This window comes from Chaetura pelagica, unplaced genomic scaffold, assembly GCF_000747805.2.
Source record: "Chaetura pelagica isolate M959 unplaced genomic scaffold, ChaPel_1.0 scaffold70, whole genome shotgun sequence".
Classification (NCBI taxonomy): Eukaryota; Metazoa; Chordata; class Aves; order Apodiformes; family Apodidae; genus Chaetura; species Chaetura pelagica.
In genome coordinates this window covers 2,258,959-2,281,457 of record NW_009952265.1, presented here as the reverse complement: position 1 = coordinate 2,281,457, position 22,499 = coordinate 2,258,959, and the positions used below count along the sequence as shown (strand labels likewise).

General features: G+C 40.8%; 1 protein-coding gene across 1 annotated transcript in view; it reads left to right on the top strand.

Moving 5' to 3' along the window:
* ZFYVE26 (zinc finger, FYVE domain containing 26) overlaps positions 1–22,499 on the top strand; it is a 54,369-nt gene that overhangs the window by 7,966 nt on the left and 23,904 nt on the right. Inside the window, exons 6-20 of the mRNA XM_010007731.1 lie at positions 1,016–1,146; positions 1,993–2,157; positions 3,401–3,489; positions 5,806–5,966; positions 9,125–9,307; positions 9,902–10,555; positions 11,990–12,079; positions 15,496–15,564; positions 16,231–16,382; positions 17,595–17,793; positions 18,111–18,374; positions 18,557–18,676; positions 19,106–19,270; positions 20,231–20,458; positions 21,832–21,937. Of these exons, the coding sequence (XP_010006033.1) occupies positions 1,016–1,146; positions 1,993–2,157; positions 3,401–3,489; positions 5,806–5,966; positions 9,125–9,307; positions 9,902–10,555; positions 11,990–12,079; positions 15,496–15,564; positions 16,231–16,382; positions 17,595–17,793; positions 18,111–18,374; positions 18,557–18,676; positions 19,106–19,270; positions 20,231–20,458; positions 21,832–21,937 (2,776 nt within the window). The remainder of the gene's footprint in view (positions 1–1,015; positions 1,147–1,992; positions 2,158–3,400; positions 3,490–5,805; positions 5,967–9,124; positions 9,308–9,901; positions 10,556–11,989; positions 12,080–15,495; positions 15,565–16,230; positions 16,383–17,594; positions 17,794–18,110; positions 18,375–18,556; positions 18,677–19,105; positions 19,271–20,230; positions 20,459–21,831; positions 21,938–22,499) is intronic.

The window sequence follows — 22,499 nt, the reverse complement described above, 5'->3', positions numbered from 1 at the left end:
CTTGCTTGTAACTAGAACATTGCCTTTCCATATGTAGATAAAGTTTATTGGTTCAGCTTCAGCTTGGGGTCATCCGTGTTGGAGAATGTTCCGTTTCAGGCCGCTTAATATTAATGTTTCAATCCCCTAATATTGAAAAAGAAAACTTCTGGAACTAGAAGGAGATGTGGAGTGGGCCAATATCCCTGCTGGAAAGAAGATGCAGTTTGATTACTTGCTCACTTGTCAGAGCCCAACTCCAGGTTTTGTACCAGCTTTAATGTCAGAGCCCAACTCCAGGTTTTGTACCAGCCAAAAATAGCTCCATAGCTCCTGTGACTGGTACGTTTAGTTGAGGATCTCAGTTGAAGCTGAATGGCAAATGGTGCCCATGCTCTTGTCAGGAAAGTAGCAGATGAGTGTGCAAGGAGGGGAAAGCTAGAATGCCTACCCTCTTTTCTCACTTCCGTAGAGAGGTGTAAGTCAGTGGGGTTTGTATCTCCTCTCTCCTCCCTTCGTTTGATTGCTGAACGGAAGTTCAGGCTGGTGTGGTGTGGCAGGCTCTGGCATTTCTGATAGTAACTAGAGTTAGTGCTTTGTCATGGGAGAAGAGAAATGGAGATATGGATACCTTTGCTCTCACTCAGAGTAGTTAATTCCTCGCTTTGCACAGACCTGTGAAGTTCTTGTGCTAGACAAGTCTTTGCTAAGGCCACACAAAGCAACAGAGCGTCTTTGAGCACCAGTGAGAATTCATGCAACATACAGATAAGATGCATATGACTAAAGAAAGACAGACACTGTGACATAAGCCAAGTCGAACAACCTGTGTGCTGGACAGGCTCTTGCTATCTTAGCAATTGTCCGGTTTCCTGCTTTCCTATCTGAACTGTTTATTTTCTATCAAATTTATCTACTTGACTTTCTTCTTATCCAGTAACAATATCTGAGTTTTAATGGTTAACATATAACAAATGGTTAGTCTTTTGAGGAAATGTTGAGCATTTCTCAGTTTAAATCTTGTTGTGATTTTTAGGTTCATCTGACCAGCTGGATACAGAGCGAGCTGTGATGAGTTTGTTCTCAGATCCTAAAGAGGCTGCTTCTTGGAAGAAAGCCTATTTCTACTGCTTGAGCAGCAACAAGCACTTCCTAGAACAGATTCTGGTATGGCCATAAAATCATTAAGAGGGAAACACAAAGGTAGCTAAAGTCAGTCTCTGTATTGAACATGTCCTGATGGTGCACAGGAGCATTTTGTGTTGAAATAGTGCTTACTAGGGTCTTGACTTACAAGAACAAGAAGGTAAATCATGGTAACTCCCCTACTTTCAGCTGTGTGGTGAATGCAAAACATTCAGTGAGATTTTTTTTAAAGCTCATCTGCATGTAAACTGAATATTAGATCTTCACGGTTTGAAAAATCCTCTGTTCTGCTTGTAATATGCCACTTGATTTACCCCATGGCTTTGAACGCATTGCTTTGCTCTTCTGATGCTGGTAGACTTGTGGCAGTGAGGCTTTTCAAAGGGTTTGCAGGCTAAAAATTACATTCTAAAGAGCTTGAAGACATGGGTAACAAATACATTAAAATAATTTCATTCACACCAGACTGCTTTTGTAGATGGAAGAAATAGAATACAGGAAGACGGTCACCTTTAAGCTGTGAATTATTAAGGTTGAATATGTTTCCACATCTAGGTCATGTGCTGATTTGTTTCTTGCATAATGGCCTTGACAGAGACATAGTCAATAGAAAAAAAAGTGAAGATAATGTAGTGAGGGAGTGTGAGTTGGCTCTGTAGTGGAGTTTTGAAATTATGAACTTTTCCTCATTACAGTTTTACTGAAGAGTATGATAGCTTCGAAAATATACATTTAGGGAAGTTCTAGATGCAGAGCTTCATTATTTTAGTGAAGCTAAGTGTTGAAGTGGCTACTCACTTACATAACCTACCAGGCATGGTTCTCTGCATTTTGGAAAGGTATAGACTTCTTCCTTTTGTTTTCTAGGTGACTGCATTAACTTTACTGAGAAGAGAAGACTATTCAAGCCTGAACAGCTTATTGCAGAGAGAATTCAGCCCCCTCAGCCGTCTCTTGGTTTTGCTAGGATGGACTCATTGTCAAAGCTTGGAATCAGCAAAAGCATTGCTATGGAATCTTCACAAAACGCGGGTATATCATCAGAAAGCAAGTGGCAATATCCCAGTCTGAGTCCAGAGAATGCAGTTTGTTTGGTTAAGTTGTTGGTTGGGTTTCTGATTGGATTTTTTCCTGGCTTGCAAAAAAAAAAAGATGTAAAAAAAACAATTTACAACCTCCAATTGTGATAATCTGAACTGGGCATTTTCTTTCAATGTGGAAATAAAATAGGGAGTTTCCAGTGAGAATGATAATCTTTCTCAAAATGGAATTAAAAAAGCTAAGATGTTGCAGTTGTGTGTAGGTAACATTACTGGATATTTAACCTTTCTTCTTGCTCCTCAGCTGTGAAGGGAGTGTGATTGCCCAGGAGATTCTGAAAGTTTCTCTTGTGTGAACTCTGTGGCCTTTGCTGTCAACATAAGAGAGAAAGACAACAATGGCTGTGAACTAGTTTTGAAAAGAGCTGGGGGATGTTTGGTCAGTGTTATTTTGTCCAGTGAGTCATCCCTGGATGGTGACTAATTCTGGTCACAATTAACCTGAGTTTAGCAACACAGTAGCTTGGAAATTTTCCATGCCCATTCCAAACTGACAAAAGCTGTGATTGAAAGATCCACTTTGTTTGGGGTGAACCTTCACCTCTGAAGAAGAGGGGATTCTAACTCTGAAGGTGTAGTTGGAGTTCAGATTATGTGTGCCAAGTGGATTGGGTGACAGAGATGGAGAGATAGGGAGCCTTGCACTGCTGGATCATTGGGGCAGATCTAGGCTGGTATTTTCTTAAGGGAGTTACTGACTACTGGTATTAAACTGAAGGTCTATTCAGTAGCCTCTGCAAAGCAAGCAGAATCTAAGTATTTAGAATCAATAAGGTTGGAAAATACCTCTAAGATCATGAAGTCCAACCATCAACCCAGTGCCACTATGCCAACTAAACCATGTCATCTCTTCTGGTACATAATTAGTTCTAGAGGTTAACGTCTTGAAATGTTATTAAGAAGCATTAATTTGCATTTTGAAAGCAAACTTTTTCAGAGAGGTAGCCACCTTTCCATGGTCTGTAGGTGTGTCGAGTGGAGGGTGACTGATTTTGATGCTCCTTTGCAATAGCCCTTCCTTGCTGCCTTTGTGATAAAACTGGCAATTCTTTGTACGTGGAAGTTACCATCTTGATAAAGAAGTCTTAGCATCCCGTACATGACACAGACTTGGTTCTGCTGACTGACTAGAGGTGTTGCTGTAAAGGGATTCTTGTGTTTGTCTTTCCGTTTAGGATCTGTGCAATGATTCAGTACTGAAAGACTTCTGTGATAGTCTGTGGGCTCAGGTGGAAGTTCTTGAATGGTGCATGCAGCAAAACAGGTAAAATTAGTAGAAGGACTCCTGTCACACTGTCTTGTCAAATCTGCCTATTAGTCAATTTGTGTATGCAAACAGAAATTGTGTTATTTTCTATGAATCTTGGCTAATCTCCTAGGGACTATTTTACAAGCTCTTGAAATCACTCTATGGGCATTAGTTATGCTATTTGTTTTACTTTTTAACTGCAATAGTTTGGTTGAATCATAGAACCATTCAGGTTGGAAAAGACCCTTGGGATCATCAAGTTCAACAATCATCCCTACTCTACAAAGTTCTCCCCTAAACCATATCCACCAACACCACATCCAAACAACCCTTAAACGCATCCAGGGATGGTGACTCTACCAGCTCCCTGGGCAGCCTATTCCAGTATCTGACCACTCTTTCTGTGAAATGTCCTAATGTCCAGTCTAAACGTCCCCTGCTGTAACTTGAAGCCATTCCCTCCTGTTCTGTCACTAATGACCTGTGAGAAGAGACCAGCACCAACCTCTATATAATGTCCTTTCAGATAGTTGTAGAGACTGATGAGGTCTCCCCTCAGCCTCCTCTTTCTCAAACTAAACATTCCCAGCTTCTTCAAGCGTTCTTCTTAAGATTTAGTCTTTAGGCCCTTCACCAGCTTCGTTGCCCTCCTCTGTACTTGCTCCAGCACCTCAATATCTCTCTTGAATTGAGGTGCCCAAAACTGGACACAATACTCCAGGTGTGGCCTCACGAGTGCCGAGTACAGAGGGACAATCACCTCTCTACTTCTGCTGGTCACACTATTTCTAATACAAGCCCTATTCAGTAGCCTCTGCAAAGCAAGCAGAATCTAAGTATTTAGAATCAATAAGGTTGGAAAATACCTCTAAGATCATGAAGTCCAACCATCAACCCAGTGCCACTATGCCAACTAAACCATGTCATCTCTTCTGGTACATAATTAGTTCTAGAGGTTAACGTCTTGAAATGTTATTAAGAAGCATTAATTTGCATTTTGAAAGCAAACTTTTTCAGAGAGGTAGCCACCTTTCCATGGTCTGTAGGTGTGTCGAGTGGAGGGTGACTGATTTTGATGCTCCTTTGCAATAGCCCTTCCTTGCTGCCTTTGTGATAAAACTGGCAATTCTTTGTACGTGGAAGTTACCATCTTGATAAAGAAGTCTTAGCATCCCGTACATGACACAGACTTGGTTCTGCTGACTGACTAGAGGTGTTGCTGTAAAGGGATTCTTGTGTTTGTCTTTCCGTTTAGGATCTGTGCAATGATTCAGTACTGAAAGACTTCTGTGATAGTCTGTGGGCTCAGGTGGAAGTTCTTGAATGGTGCATGCAGCAAAACAGGTAAAATTAGTAGAAGGACTCCTGTCACACTGTCTTGTCAAATCTGCCTATTAGTCAATTTGTGTATGCAAACAGAAATTGTGTTATTTTCTATGAATCTTGGCTAATCTCCTAGGGACTATTTTACAAGCTCTTGAAATCACTCTATGGGCATTAGTTATGCTATTTGTTTTACTTTTTAACTGCAATAGTTTGGTTGAATCATAGAACCATTCAGGTTGGAAAAGACCCTTGGGATCATCAAGTTCAACAATCATCCCTACTCTACAAAGTTCTCCCCTAAACCATATCCACCAACACCACATCCAAACAACCCTTAAACGCATCCAGGGATGGTGACTCTACCAACTCCCTGGGCAGCCTATTCCAGTATCTGACCACTCTTTCTGTGAAATGTCCTAATGTCCAGTCTAAACGTCCCCTGCTGTAACTTGAAGCCATTCCCTCCTGTTCTGTCACTAATGACCTGTGAGAAGAGACCAGCACCAACCTCTATATAATGTCCTTTCAGATAGTTGTAGAGACTGATGAGGTCTCCCCTCAGCCTCCTCTTTCTCAAACTAAACATTCCCAGCTTCTTCAAGCGTTCTTCTTAAGATTTAGTCTTTAGGCCCTTCACCAGCTTCGTTGCCCTCCTCTGTACTTGCTCCAGCACCTCAATATCTCTCTTGAATTGAGGTGCCCAAAACTGGACACAATACTCCAGGTGTGGCCTCACGAGTGCCGAGTACAGAGGGACAATCACCTCTCTACTTCTGCTGGTCACACTATTTCTAATACAAGCCAGGATGCCATTGCCTTTCTTGGCCACCTGGGCACTCTGTTGGCTCATATTCAGCTGCTTGTCAATTAGAACCCCCAGGTCCTTTTCTGCTAGACAGCTTCCCAGCCACACTTCCCCAGTCAGAATTAAAAGTGGGAGGTATTATTTAAAGATGGTTGAGAGACCTTAATCTGTTTGTACCACCTCTTTGTTCTCTCTTGCAGTGTTACTATCCCAAGGAAGGTTCTTTTGCAGCACTTGCACAGTCTGGATTGCCACACTGCAGTGTACTCTCTTCATCATCTCACTAATATTCTGGCACTGAATGAAGATGATGTTATTGAGCTTCTTCAAAAGGTTCCTAATAGAGACCAACAGATGCATGGTAAACGTGTGGGATTGTGAGAACACAGAAAAGCCCGATCCATTGTGTGCTGCACAGTATTTCTGCCAGGAAGAATCTGTTATTTTGACCTACTTCTATAAATAAGTTATTAGCTGTTTTGTGGAAGAAAATGAGAGAGCATGTGGAAATTATTTTAGAGTCCTTTTTGGGAGTGAATTGTCTCCCAAGGAGTTGTGGGTTGTCTTTGGTCTCACAAGGACAGATCTTTGAAAGGGCTTTTTCAGAATGCTAAGTCTTTGCGTGTGCTCGTAATATGTGCTACTTATTGTAACTTACATACTGTATAATAACCTTAGCTTGAAAAGTAAGTTTATGTTTTGTATTTCAGTCATCTGTTCACTTACATTTAAAACTGAAGGGCAAAGCCAAATGAAATTGACAGTATCTTGAAAGATACAAAATGTTTGGGTTTTGTTTTTTTTTCTTCTCATATTAAGTCTTAACAAATCTACTTTAATATTAAAATAAGTACAGGCTGTGTTTGCATCCCTCTTGCCTGCCTTCTCTCATCTTCTTGTGTTCCAATTCAGTGCCTAAAATACCTGAGACTACCAAACACATTATTTATCTTAGAAGTGACTCTCCTTTCACACTTTTTTGATTGTGGCCCATGTCCAGGTTCAGTTGCTGCTATTTTCGTGCTGTTTTCTGATAGCTTCCGAAGAAGCTGCAAATTTTTCTGCCTTATTCCTTCTATAGATAGGAATTTGTACATATGTATTTTCAATGTGAGTTGTGTGGAGAGCTGTCAGTGATGGATCTTGCAGATTTTCCAGATTACCTAGTGGGCAAGCAGTTTTCTCTCCAGTATCATATTGATAGGATGTTGGGTTCCAGTCTTATTTGTACAGGTTTTGTTGCTAAAATTATCATGATGGTTGTCTTGAATAGTCTTAAAAGACTTAATGATTGAGACACTATATAGATGTCTGGTTTCCATGTCTTACTTTTTGAAATTAATTGTTTTTTGTTGCTGATGTTGGGCTTTTTAATAATTTCTTATGTTTTAATTGTTTTCTTCTTAAATTCTGTCAAAATCTTTCACAAACGGGGAGAGGCAGTCCCATTGTGTCTTCTGGGGAGCTGCATGACTAGCAAAAGAACTGTATCTGTGGTTTCTCTTCTTTTTTTTGATCTCCTTAATTTACAGAACTAGTTAATGGAAGACAAGTCCTCCCTCTTTTTCAGTCCAGTGATTATTGTAAAATGTAGATAATTGTATTAATACAGTTGAGTAGAATCTCCTTTAAAATAATCTGGTTTGAACCTTAAAGGGAGGAGGGGAGTCATAGTTTTGATTTCTCTGACTTGGTAGTGTTAAACTTTTTTTCTCCCCTTGCCCCACGTGCTTCCCCTTTTTTCTGACACACATTTGTCAGCTGCAGTAGTGACACTGAGTAGTGCTTGACAATTGTGTTCAGGCACCCCTTGGATCAGTGTGTAACATTAGCTTTGATCAGTCACAATAAGAAAAGAAATTGTGGGCAGAATTGCAGAATTCAAGAATAAGCTGTTCCTATTTCTGGCATGGGAAAAACAAGTGCTTCCCTTCCTGGGAAGGGAGAGAGGTTAACAGAGAGCATCTGTCATTTGTTTAATTGCTGGCCCAGCATTAAACTGTGATATAAAATGTAGTTCTTCATTATTGGTACAAGGAGAAAGGGTCGTTTTAGACATGGATACTGACACAGACTGACTGCATCCAAACCCTTCCACATGGGAGGCAAAAGTGTATTAAACTTGGATTTGATTACCAACCTCTCTTGCAGTATCTCCAACTATTTATCTTTTTCAGAAGTCTGTTTATCAGATCTCTGGCTTCACCTACCTGAAGTCCTCTTAAGACAGTGATACACAGAGCTTTTTGGATGCTACGTATTAGTGTAGAGCTGCTGGTGAATTAGAGCATTTCTGTGCCCGTGTAGGTTCTGCAAAGGATTCATACTTGGATGTTTCCTCAGTTCTGTCTGCTGCCTACGTTATAGTTTCCACCATTGACTGTTTAGAATTGCAGTGATAAGGAATCATTGTTTTCAAGCTGTTTGTGCTTTCAGGGCTTTTGCCTTGGCTGCTCTGTAGTTTTCAGAAGAGTTCAGGCTGGTGGTGCTTTTCTTTGAAATCTTGCTCAAGCCTTGTGGAGGACAGTGCTGAAACACTTTCTAGGTAATGCTATTTGGTCCCAGAATTTGCATGGGGACATTAGCAGTACATCAAACTGGTTCGTTAAAAAACCTTAGCTAATGCTTTCCCTTCATGATGACAGGCAGAGGGACAACCTCCCCCTTGTAGAAGAATGAGGGATAGTGGATTCAAGCACTAATTAAATACTGTCTACGATATATTTTTTATTTGTTTGCTTGTTTTAACCTTTGTACAGTAGTTGGATAACTCATCTAAACTCAGCATAATAGAATATATGACTATATTGTGTTCCTGGGTGAAGGGGATAATGATGCAACTTTTACATTATTGGCAGCTGTTGCAGTAAGAAGTGGCCATCACTCTGGCATGTGATGCCTTCTTTCCTCAAAAAAAAAGCAAAAAGGAGAAGTAATGGGTGTAGTACTTCTCGAAGTTGCCTTTATCATAACTGTTTGAAGGAAGCTGTGGGACTGTATATGATCTATGTGGCCAGCCATTGTAGATAAAATGGAACTGTGATACCTATTTTTTATGACAAATCTGTAGAGATGGTGGTACTCTGTTCTCACTGTGGTCATAGCCAGTCTGTGCTATCTCCCTGCTTACCTACTGTGTGTTAGAACACAGAATTCTAAGATGCTGCAACAAGACAGGGTTTGTCCCTGTATTGGAAATGTAGCAGTGTAGCTTAACCGCATGCCTCTAATGAGACTTACCATGAGCAGATTCTGATCATACTTTGCTGTAGCCAGGTCCTGCAACACAACTTCACAGGAAATTTCCCTATCAAGCCCGACTTCTCTGTGCTCATTTGTTGTGTTGTTTTTTTTTTTTAAAAGTGTTGTGGGGTAACAGTGAAATAGAGAAAAACTGGGGTGGAGGTGACACTGGGGAAGAAGGACCCTAAAAGTTGCTGTATGGTAACGGCAGGAGGAAATTAACTTTTTTTTCTTGTCTACCTCCTACCTGCTCACCACCCTTATTTCCATCCACAGCAGCAACACTCCCTAGCACCCTGAGTCAGCAGCGCAACCTAGCACTCTTTCGAGCGTTCTGTGCCATGAAGTATGCTATCTATGCTCTCTGTGTCAACTCACACAAGCATTCCAAGTGCAAAGATTGCATACGCAACCTCCTTGGTGATATCCCTGAAGACACAATTTCTGGAGAACCAGCAGGTGATTGGCGTCCTTTCTTAGGTTCAGTATCTTGTGTTTCTCCGTTTTCTGGATTCTGAATTATCGCTGAGTGTTGGGATAATATTGCACCCTGTGTACATGTAATGATTTTTTTCAGTGGGCGCTGAAGTCTTTGAAAATAAGTATAATGGCATTTATTTAAGCTGCTGTTACCTTTGGTGATAGTAGGTTTGAATAAACTACCTGCCTCATTCTAAAGAAGTGAGATAATTGTATTAAAAATTAGTGCAATAACAAGGTGATAATTAGACATAGGGTGGAAGTGGCTGGGATGCTTTTGTAGCAGCTTTTGATTTTCTAGAGCCAGAACTGATTTAACGGCTAAAATGGGTGTAATCCAAGTTTGCATGTCATTGCACAAGTTGGTGATTTGCATTACTGAGAGACAGAAGGCACACTACCTTTTTAAACGTAAAATGTTGAATATATATTTACTTGAAATGTGGAGGAATTATGGGCTCTGAGCTGCTGGGACTGTTCTCTCTACTACAGTGTTCTTAAAGGGCAAAGGTAGGGGGAAGGAACTCCTGGAAAATATTTTAAGTGTTCTTTACTTTTGTTTTTATTATACAGATTGCTCTTCAGTATTTCCTCAGTACCTCGTGAAGTGTCAGCAGTTTTTAAGGAGTATTCCTGCTCCTCTGCGCCTGGAGGTTTTGGAGAACATCTTCTCCTTGCTTTTTGTTTCCTACAGTGACCTCCATACAGAGACTCTTCTACCTGAGGACTATGCAGAGGATGATGACCTTGACAAAAAGAATACTACTGTAAATGTAGAAGGCAGTGCTAGTCGGCGGTCTTCCACTTCAGGAAGTCCACAGCGCTTAATAGAGGCTGAAAAGAAATTAGGAAGGCATCTGCTGGCTGCTCACACAGTTCTCACAGATACCCAAGATCTTCGTGGGTTGAAGTTGGGTGGCAAAAGCTGTGAATCCTCTAGGCTGAGCTACCTGGATCTGAAACACTTCACCAGTGGTGTTACTGGATTTTTAGTGGATGACGTGGCCATGGATGCCTTCCTCACATTGCTCCTCAACCATCTGGAAGAAATTCAGAGTTCTCTCCCATGGGACTCTAGTAATGTGCTTCGTGAAGAGCTGGAACTTGTTGAGTGCTTGAATCTTTCTGCAAGCAAAGATACCTTTGGAAGTCGTGTGTTACAGTTTTCCAAATACCTTTCTGAAGCTCATTGGCGATACAAGGTGGTGATGAGTAACAGAAATGCAGGTAGACTTTGTATTTGACACTTTCTGATATATCAGCGTTGTTCTGTAACAGCTGTCCAGGCAGTGGTCTCAAGACTAAATTCTCTGAATGTCTTACTGAGTGAGCACATTTTGGCAGATATTAGGAGACAGTCACTCCAAGGACAGGAAAATTGGCTTAAACCAGGACATTGACCAAGTTTGGGGATCATCTGGTTCGTGCACCATTCTCCAACAGGAGTGATCTCTGATAAAAGCAGGAAGTTTGGCTTTTCTTTTTCCCCTCCGATTTGCAGACAGTGCTTCAATTTTCCTGTCCTTCACCTACCCCTTTATCACAAGTGTTGTTGGTAGTGCAGTGGTACAAAGGAACATGGTGGTGTGTGATCTAGTGCAAGCCAGATAGCTTCATTTCCTTTATGGACAGAATTTTGATTTAGCCCGGTCTGGAAACATGTTTAGGACCTGTATCAGAGGAAGCTGGATTATTCTGAGATGCAGACTACTCCACAGGAGTAGCTAAAACAACACACTTGGAAACCTATTTCCCACCCTTCTCCATGTCTTATAACTTGTTTGCCCTGATACTCTGAGATTTCTGCTTCTATCATGATGTAGCTGCCTGTGAATCTCAGATGATGTGAAATCCATGTTCCTAGAAAGACCGGTCAGTGTGGACCTTCAGTGTTCCAAGTTTCCAAACATGTGTTCAACTATTTCTCAAGTCTGCTCCTATAAAGGAAGGGATGTGATAGGATTTAGGTTTTGGTAGGTAGCCCACAGTGTTTATATTGGACAGGCAGCAGCATTCTCTGGGATTCTGTACTTTTGAGTCATGACTTCTGGCAAATTCTGACAACTATTTGGGGAGCATCTTTCAGGGAAAAAGGTGGCCCACTTTTCTTGACACTGCGTATCTTGAATTTTCTGTCTCAAGGGCTGGCACCTCCGTTACATGCTCACTTCCAGAATTTTTGGCCAGGTCAGGGTTCATGCTACCCTGCATTACTGAAGAACCCAGTTGTTTGGTAAAACTTCAATGACAAATCAAACCCTCTCATTTGCTATTTTATTTCTTACTCTTTTAGCCTTGTTTCTAGCTGCTTACATAGTTGGTCTGTACCTATTTTTCTCTATAAAGTCAGAATTATTTTTAGGTTGAAAAAGACCCTTAGTACGCATCAGTGGTGCGTGGAAGTTGTAGTACCTTTCAAGCAACAGTGTATGTGGATATGAAAAACACAGTATTCATTTAATTGCATCAAAATTGCTTCAAGGTGCTGGTTTAAACTTTACTGCAAAATCTCTTATCTGAGATCAACTGTGTTTCGTTTGGAGATTTGCTGTTATACCTCTGCATATGTATATGTGCTGATGAATTCTGTAAGGTAAACAAATAACTGTGTTTACGGCCTATCCATCTCTTTGGTAATAGTTTTGTTTAAATATTTCACAGAACAGCAGATTGCAGCTTCCAGGAGATGCTACACTTCAATCAGGCACTCCAGCTTTAAGAAACGAAGTAGATCCCAAAGGTACAAGACAGGTGGGTTGAGAAAGTGGGTTGGAGAAGACATCTCCGAAATGCATGTAATTTTGCTGAGCTCATAGCTGAATGCAACTAGATTTAATGGATTACGAGTACAGAACTAATAATTTAGTTTTCTAACTGGCTTCAAGTGTCTTAGTCCAGTTCTACTTGGATTTAGGTTGTTTTCCTAAAGATCACCTGCACAACTAAAAGTTAAGTAATTTTAAGTTCTGGTAAGGAAATAACTTTTTTATACATAGTCTGGTTTGGGGCAGAGGAGAACTTTGCAACTGCAGTACCAGTTCTTCCCTGTCTCCACCATAACTGGCATATTTGCATTTGTATCTGTCATGGTTTAAGGCTGAGCTGGCTATTTAACTAGCTCAAGCCCACACAACATCACAACAGTATCTCTGATATGAATTTACAGGAATTTTTGCCTTAAGCTGGCAGTGCCCTGTTGGATGGGTACAGACTCTTCAGGAGAGACAGGCAGGGGAGTGGCTTTGTATGTAATGGAAGGGCTGGAGTCTGTGGAGCTCACAGTTGGCAGTGGCACAGTTGAGGGTCTTTGGGTAAGAATCAAAATACAAATAAATAATGTGGATGTCATTGTGGGAATACACTGTAGACCTCCTGGCCAGGGTGAGTTGCTGATGACCTATTCTTTGAGGAACTAAGGGATGCTTCCAAGTCAACCACACTTGTCCTTATGGGGGACTTCAACTTGCAAGAAATCAACTAGGAGCAACATGCTGCTAGCACAACTGACGCCAGAAGATTTCTAAGCCACTTGAATGCCAGCTTTATGGAACAGGTCATAAGGTAGCCAACTTGGAATAGTGCCCTCCTTGATCTGCTGCTCGTCAACAGAGAGGATCTCGTGAGTCAAGTGGAGATTGGACGTTGTCTTGGACACAGTGACCGTGTGGCAATTGAGTTTAAAATATATTGACAAGAGGGAAACTGCCAGCAAAACTTGAACACTGGCCATGAGGAAAGCAGACTTCAGGCTGCTCATGGAGCTTCTGAGTCAAGTTCCCTGGGAGAATATTTTTGCAGGTGCTGGGGTTCACGAGTGCTGGTCACTCTTTAAACATCGTCTCCTAAGAGCACAGGAGCAGGCAATCCCAAAATGTCAGAAGCCAGGCAGATGAGGCAGAAGACTGGCTTGGCTGAACAGGGATCTGCTCTTGCAGACTAGGCAAAAAAGGAAGGTGTATGCTCAATGGAAGCTATATCAGGTGACATGGGAAGAATACAGACACACAGCTAACCACTGTAGCGAGAAAATCTGAGCAGCCAAAGCTCAACAGAGCTGAACCTGGCCAGAACTGTGGGGGGCAATAAAAAGAGGTTTTTTTCAAATACATTGAAGGCAAAAGGCAGTGTAGAAACAACATGAGTCCTTTACAGGGTGAGGATGATCACATCATCAACAGGGATGTAGACAAAGCAGAGGTATTTAATGCATTCTTTGCCTCTCTCTTCAACACTGATGGTGGACCACGGGACTCTTGACACTCAGAACTGGAGGATCACAACTGCAACAAGGATCAGCTGTTAGCTGACCCTGAACTTGTGTGGGATCTGGTGTTACAGTTAGATTTCTACAAGTCCATGGGGTCTGATGGGATCCATCTGAGATTCCTCAAAGAGCTGGCTGATTTCATTGCTGGGCCTTTCTCTACAATTTTTGGGAGGTCTTGGCAATCTAAAGAGATCCCAGTTGGCTGGAAACTGCCTAATTTTGTTCCAATACTCAAGAAGGGCAAGAATGAGAACCCTGGAAACTACAGGCCAGTCAGTTTAACTTCAGTGTCTCGTAAAATGATGGAAAAGATTATTCTGGGAGGTAACTGAAAAACACCTGGAGGACAATACAGTCATCAGTCACAGCCAGCATGACCTCACAAGGGGAAAGTCCTGCTTGTCAATTTCCTTTCAAAACAAGGTAACCCACCTAGTTGATCAAGGGTAATGGAGTGGAGGTAATATTTCTGGACTTCAGGAAGGCTTTTGTTACTGTCTCTCACAGTATCCTCCTGGACAAAATGTCCAGCATTACAGCTGGACAAGCCTACCATGTGATGGGTGAGCAGCTGACTCACAGATCTAGCACAAAGAGCGACAGTGAATGGGTTAACATCAGGCTGGCAGCCAGTCACTAATGGGGTCTCTCAGGGCTCCATCCTAAGCCCAGTCTTCAAAAACGTCATCAATGACTTGGACACAGGAATTCTAAGCAAGCTTGCTGATGATGCAAACCTGGGAGGAGCTGTCAACTCCCTCGAGGGCAGGTAGGCTCTGCAATGAAACCTCAACAAGTTAGAGAGGTGGACAGTCACCAACCACATGAAGTTTAACAAGGGCAAGTGCCAGATTCTGTACCTGGGACAAGAAAACCCTGGTGGTAAGTACAGACTAGGGAACAAGTGGCTGGAGAGGAGCATGGTGGAGAGGGACCTGGGGTCCTTGCTGATGGTAAACTGCATATGAGCCAGCAGTGTGCCCTGGCAGGCAGGAGGGCCAACTGTGTCCTGGGGTGCATCAAGCAAGTGTTGCCAGCTGGTCGAGGGAGGTGATTGTCCTGCTCTATTCCACCCTGGTGCGGCCTCACCTTGAGTACTGTGTTCAGTTTTGGGCACCACAATATAAAAAAGACATCAAGCTATTGGGGAGTGTCCAAAGGAGAGCCACGAGGATGGTGAAGGGTCTGAATGGGATGACCTATGAGGAGCAGCTGAGGTCACTTGGATTATTCAGCTTGGAGAAGAGGAGGCTGAGGGGTGACCTCATTGTAGTCTATGGCTTCCTCACGAGGAGAAGAGATGGGGCAAGAACCACCTCTTCACTCCTGTGACCAGTGACAGGACTTGGGGAAATGGCAGGAAGCTGAATCAGGGGAGGGTTAGGTTGGATATCAGGAAAAGGTTTTTCACCCAGAGGGTGGTCGAGTATTGGAACATGCTTCCCAGAGAAGAGCTCACAGCACCAAGCCTGCCCGAGTTCAAGAAGCGTTTGGATGATGCTCTCAGGCACATGGTGTGATTCTTGGGGTGCCCTACACAGGGACAAGAGATGGACTCAATTATTCTGATGGGTCCCTTCCAACTCAGCATATTCTATGATTCACCCTTTTTCTATGTAGCCTTTAAAAGGTACATATGTTTTTGGTGTGGGACATTCCAAAGTAAGAAGCTTCAAAGTATTTGATATGAGTCACTGATGAGCCATCCCCAACAAATCTCAGGCCTAGCATTTTCTTCAAATCAGCAGGTTTTGCATTTTATCGTCAGCATCAGCTGTGTTGATGAGATAGTCTTGAAGATACTTTGCAGTTGCCTGATCTGTTATTTGCAGCAAGTTTTAATTACCATGTCTAGAAAAAGTGTGTTTAATGTGCTGGTTTTGATTTGTTTCTATTTTAGATGAGAAAGAGGGAACCTCCAGTCCATCATTAGAAAGTACAAGTAGCGAGCTAAGCACCAGTACCTCAGGTATTAAGCCACAAAAGTAGTATTGCTTTCTCTTGTCAGTGTGCATGATGAAGTATTTCCTTGACTAGTTAATGTGAATTACTGCTTTATGCAGGATAGAATTAGAACTTTTTGCTTCTCAGAGCTCCCATTTTTTTGCTGACCTTTTTCTAATTGGAGTAGTATAACCTCTACTCCAGGAATAAGATAAAATTTTTCTAGATATTTTTGGCTGGCAGGTAACAGATGCAATGTAGAACCTCTACTCCAGGAATAAGATAAAATTTTTATCTTATCGTTTGATGTGCAAACAATCAAAAAAGCTAACTGACTGGTAGTCATGTAATCTAAAACATGCTGAGGCATGCTAAATTGATTTAATAAATCCAATACCTCAAACTTATCCCTCTATCTGTATGGAACCAGTGCCCTAGCATTGTATCCATGTTGTGTAGCCACTGAAGTGTTCATTTGAAAGATCCAAACTGAAAGTTCTGACCAGATAGTGAAATATTACAAGAATTTGTAACAAAGTGCTGATGTTGATCTGTTTACCCTACAACTTTGCCATGACTCAGCTCCTGTATCTGTGTTAAATATGTGAAGTGCTTTTATCTGATAGTTGACTGTTTTCTGGTGACATGTTTTTTCCATAATAGCAGCCTGATTACTGCTATTGTCTTGCAGAGGGAAGTACCAGTAATCTGACTGGCTCAAGTGATTTGGAAAGCAGGGTGAGACCACAACAGCAAAACCCCCTCATTCCTATGATGCTTTCACCACCAGAATCACTATTAGTTTCTTGTGTTTTGAGAGGAAACTTTGTAGAAGCCCATCAGGTAAATGAGCTGCAAATATTTTGTGCAATTGAAGATCTATTTTGGTATTGACATTTGTGGCCATGATAGCTGGTGATATTCCAGCTGCTTCTTCTGCATTAGCAAGCATAGGGCTGAAGCATCTGCATTCCAAATGAAAGGGTAATTTCAGTAGCCGAAGCAAGTGAAAGGAGCACAGATATTCCAGGAAGAGCTCTAGTGAAGCCTCATGAGGAAGCAGCATCTGAACTATTTACTCTGATCAGTGAATCAAAACCATGACAATCTGCCAATTGTAAGCTCAGCAGGAACATGAGAATGCATTCATTACCCAAAGTGGAGCCAAAGTGGTAATTACATTTCTTTGGAGGAGATATGCTTTGAGGCTAAGTACATAGGACTGAAAACAAGCAGAAGGACTTTAAATTGACAGTCTGCACATTTGTAGTCCTTTGTTCCCTCAAAGCTGTGGATACTTTTAGTCTATGTGGCTTTCAGGCTGATGCTCTGAAAAACGTCTTGAGGTGTGTTAGTGATTGGATCCTCTGCAAAAAGCAGTGACCTGGCTGAGTTTTAGATGGTGATCAGAGCAGTTAATGTCATTTAAGCAATGCATTAGCAGCAGCTTTACTGCTCGACTCATTAGCTCTGTTTGACATCAAGCATGCCACTTCATCTTTTCCCTACTTACAGGACAAAAAAAAGCTTTTGTTTTACTTTGTTACTTTGAATTTCAGTATTGCTGATAATAAAAGAATTCAAGCTAAGTCTGTGTTCTCTTGCTGGTTCGGTAATTGAAACTTGCACAGTTGTGCTTATCTACTCTATGTTCAAATTCCTGGAAGTCCTTGCTGAATAAGAATTTGTTTTAAATAGTTTATTTTGGAGGCCCAACTTGATAAGATTTCTGTAGTTACACAGTGCATTGAAGACATGAAGAGTCGTGCTGAAAGGTGTGGTTTACGAAAATTAATTCAAGTAATAGCTGAGCTTTATAAAAATAGTTGAAGAATGTCTCAAATATCCTGTTTTTCATGCACTTAAAACTCAAAAAAAACCCCCAAACAACAAAACCCAAAAACGTTTCAGCCTGCTGTGTCTGTGAGAATATTTTTCAGTTAAAATATCTGTTTTATTTTATTCCCTCACCTCTAAAAACCCCCCAAAGCTCTTTGACTTTTGAAAACATCTTATGACATGCTCTGTAATTACGTCCATTTTTATTTTTGAAAGGTGGCTTTGATGTTTAATCTGGATACTTCACCTTGCTATGGTGAATTGGTTTTCATGGAGGGCTACCAAGAGGCGGTACGAGAAATGGCAAGGGTGGAGCACAATATTGAGAATCAAGCATCAGATGGCATTGGGGGCATCAAGAAATCTGGCAGTGGCCGATCAACACTGCAAGCTATTGGGAATGCAGCAGCAGCTGGTAAGGACTGGGTTTTTTCAGTTTTTCTAGGTAAGGGGGAAATGGAAAACAGGAGAAAGCCATTTAAATTCTGTCCTAATGAGTGCAGCCATGTTTCAGAAAAGTATGCAGTGGTTCTTTGACATGAAAGGAGACTAAGAATGCTGACAGTTGATGCTGATGCCCAATTAGTTTTATCTGTTCTGCAATCATTGGTCCATGAAGCAGGCCACCTATTGAATTATTTTCCTAAAGAATTACAGAATAATTGCCCATGACAGGATCTGAGATAAATATGCTGTTTAATTAGCAATTGTATGTTTTGCTGACGGATGTAGGTATGGTATTTTATTCCATCTCGGATGTTACTGATAAATTGCTTGCAACTTCTGGAAGTCTTGCCCCTACTCTCCAAGAAAACTTCTGGATCAGCAACATCCAGCTGGAACACACTGATCCTCTAAGGGATGTCCTTGAGGACCTCAGTCCTTCATCAATGGCAGCATTTGACCTAGCTTGTACTCAGTGCCATCTGTGGAAGACATGCAAACAGCTTTTGGAAACAGCAGAAAGAAGATTGTACAACAGACTTGAAACTCGGGGTAGGCTTTTGATTTTTGTGTTTATTAACATGGGCCTGGGAGTGGAAAATGCCTTTTGATGCTGTGTTGTTTGTGCTAAGGTTTGAGTCTTAATTAAATCTTATTTTGTACTTCATGTTAGTTTCTCCTTTTTCCACTCCTAACTTTTACTTTGTCCCCCTTTTGTGCAATTACTTTTCCAGGCCACCGACCTGACACTGTTTTACTACACTCTGAAGGTGTAAAAGGTTTCCCAGCAGTTCTCCAGCAAATAAGTAAAATTCTCAACTATTCCTGCACATCACAAGGGCAATCCAAGCCAGGTACTATGTTTTGCTAATAAGATTTTCTGTTGAAATGTGCTTTAATCAAATTTTTACCTTCTGTTGCAATGGAAAAGTAGAACTTTCTGTTTTTTAGCTTAGTATAATAATAATAATAATAATATATATATTTTACATATATATACAGGGAGAGAGAATTGGACTAGATGATCTCTAGAGGTCCATTCCAACTCCAGCAATCCTGTGATTCTGTGATTATAATAGTATATTATTATAATACTAATATTATATTAGTATTATATTAAATTAGTATATTATATTAAAAAAGAGGGACACCCAAGCTCTATTCTAAATAAAAAGAAACACTCTGAATTTGCAAACTAGTTGTATTACAGAACAATTTTGGTTCTGTGAGCAGAACTATTTCTGTCTTTGTTATAGTTGCTATTTCTTTTTCCCTCATTGTAGAGGTCTCAGATGATAAAATGGGGAGTAATTTTCGATGCAGTATTGTAGACCTTCTGCAAGCTTGCTACCCTGCCTTGACTGAAGAAAGTATTACCAGTGAAATTGTTTTATCACAAAATCTGGATCAAATCCTAAAAGCACTGACTCATGTTGAATGTTCTGTGGGTGAGTTACTTGTGATCATGAAGACTGATAAATGGATTTGAATGTTTGGTCTGGGCTGTCAAGACATCTATAAATCTAGTAGTAATGCTTTTTGACACATGCATAAATATATTTTTTCTAAAGCATAATGTGAAATGTAAATTTTATCTGTAATTCTTATGTTCTGAGGATTTGTTTTCAGAGCTAAAATCGTGAACTTGCCAAATAAGAAGGGAAAATACTAATGAGTACAATAGAGGTTATAATTTGCTCTATTTTTCTTCAGTTCTAACAAGAAATTCTTAAAGTGTATTTTAACCTGACAGCTTATAGGTAATTAGGTGTATCTTTTTTTTTTAACAAGGAGATAGCTTGTAGAACTATTGTAGCATAATAGTACCTTCTAATTTCCATAGAGCTATCATAAAGTGTCTCATACTTTTCTGAAGAAGTCTTCCACAGTTGCCTTTTCTCAGACCTTTCTTCATATAGCACTGGGGTATTTTCTTAGGATGTTTTTTTTCCTTTATTCACCACATTTCTGTGGCATGTAGGTATTTGTGAAATATTTGAAGTATCTTTATGTTTGATGAGCAAAAATTTAGGAGAGCTCTAAGGGCTGAATGTTATGGAGCACAAAGACTGGTCAGTAGTTGTGTTTTAAAATAAGTTAATGTGCTAATGACACACAATTAGAAGTATTTTAGACCTGCCTTAATATATTTTTAACTTGTTGGAGGCATCGTTACTATTGTAGATGAACCAATGATTTTTTGTTTTCCTGCTGTGAAAATGTCTCTTGCTTTCAATAATATTATAATGCCCAGACTGAGATCTGTAATTACTGAGAGGAAACTGGGCTAAAGCATTTCTCTCTGTCTCTCCCATCACCCCCTTTTTTTTTCTTTCCACCCCTCCTTTTCCTTTCTGGCATCTAATACTTACTTGAATCTTGGATGTATGTCTGTCTTCTTAAACCAGACTCTAAAGGGAGCCTGCTTGGCGCCTTAGTGGAGCAGGCCTCTCTGAAACCTGTGGAGCTGGAGAAGCATCTGGTTTGGAGTCAAACACAGCTCCTCCTGAGGACTCTTGACCAGCATGTCCAAACGATGCCAGAGAGCAACAGGCACACAAACTTTGTGAAGGCCTTCTTTGACTACATCACTACACTGGCTACTGTTGTCATACGAAGTCTGAATGCAGATCTAGGTAAGGGGTTTCTGCTGGAAAGTCTGAGCCAATGTGAAGATACCTAGACTGTGTAGTCTGTCCTAATTCTAGAAGGTAATTATGCAAAAACAGTTCCTTGGCAAACGTGCCTACTGTCTGTGCATAGTCAGATCTTTTGCTTTCGATTGATTATTGCACTGCTTTAAAAAAAATTACTTCTTAGCACTTACGGCCACCCATGGCTAAGATAAAAGTAGCTGATAGCAGTAGGAAAATAAGAACAGAGATGTTAACTACTGGCTCAGATTCTGCACTTCATTTAGACAGAACAAACCACCCCTGACCTCCAAAAATTCTGATCAATACACTGTAAGCCAAGATTGATTTTTACATCCAGTGGGTCAGCATGCTGTGTGCTTTTCAGTTGAAGCTCCACAGGAATGAGAGAGTGTATAGAAGGCTGTGCAGAGGTAACCAGGCAGAATTTTTTCATACAATCAATAGATGATGGTGGCCCATGAACAGAAATGCACCATCAGCACTTAAAGCCATCAGAACAGAACAATTCACTGTGCTAGGAGAAAAACCGCTCATCTGTTTAATTTTTAAGCTGACACTAATTGAGCTGCACTAATGTAAAATACCAAAATACTGATTTCAGAGAATACTTTCCCAAGAGGATAAGAAAAAAGGGCAAGCATTGTTTTTCAGACACACTAGTTCAGCTCAGGTCACTACCATGCCAAGCATAACTTCTGTATGGACATAATTCAGTCCTCATTGACTAACTGCCAAAGCCAAAAAAATGCACAATAAGGGCTCAGTGAGTTTTGGAAAAATGTTGTACTGGAAGATAAAAGGAAAAGGTGAGCTTATCTGTTACTCCACCGTAACTCAGCAGTGGATTCAAAGGCTTTTCAGCAATACTGGTGAGGGTTTTGCTACTTTTGCAAAAGTAGCTGTACATCTGTGAGTTCCCTCTCCTTTTGCTCACTTTGACTTGAATAGAGCATAGACTCACTAATCTATATCCAGAGACCCTCCCAGAAGCCAATATTGCACATTTTGTCTCTCACCACGAATACTTGTTTTGGGAAAAGTTTGAAGTACAGTTGCTAAACTGTTTGAATATAGATCTTGCTTAAGGCCAAAGACTTCTCACTCTGTCTGTTTTGGTAATGGGTACTGTAAAATTTGAGCCAGTGGTGTTGAGTTTGAGGGGTGCATAATAATCCCAAATACCTTGCAATTTGGATTTTACTACATTAATCTGAATATGGACCTTTGTGAATTTAGTCAGAGGCTTCAGACTCAGGCTCTTAGAATTTGTGTTCATAAAATAAGACTTGATTTACCTAATGAGTTTGTATTATAATAAATATTCTGATTTTTTTTATTTTTATTTTTTTAAGATACATCAGCAGAAGTGAAAGTGGGGAACCCTTTCATACTGTTAAAGCAGAGTCCGTCTCAGCTACTCTCCCAGCTTGTGTTTGACAGACAAGTTCATCCTGACAGGTTGGTGCTTTTCAGACTACTTCTCTGGGTTATCTTGGTGTTGGTGACTTTGGGCCTCAGCCAGGATTGAGCTCTTTGGCTAGTACAGGGAGAACAGCCTGCTGTGTCCCACCAGCCACTCACTTAATGCTGTAAGGATTGGTGTGCAGGGAGAAGCTTAGTCAGTGGTTTCTCTACCAAGCTGAAGATTTGTTTAGGGCAAACTGTGGCTCCATATTTTGAACAGTTACTGTGTGTTGTGAAAAGAGAGGGCATTTAAGTGTATTTTTTTATTGCATGTGTCAGCTCAGAGCAGTGGACTTGCAACTTAGCAATGTAATAATGCAAAATAGAGCAGTAGGACTTCTTAAGAATACAGCTAAGCATGGCTCTTGCCCTGGCCAGCAGGTAAATTGAATAATCTAGCATCCTGCATCACAAATTACTAAATTAGACTGGCATGTTAAGTGTCTGATTTGATAAAGTAGCTCTTAAAAAACCAAAAGAGCATTAATGGAAAACCATTTTATCATGTCACATTTAGGTAAAACCACTTGGTAAGTAAAGGATATGTACTCTTTCC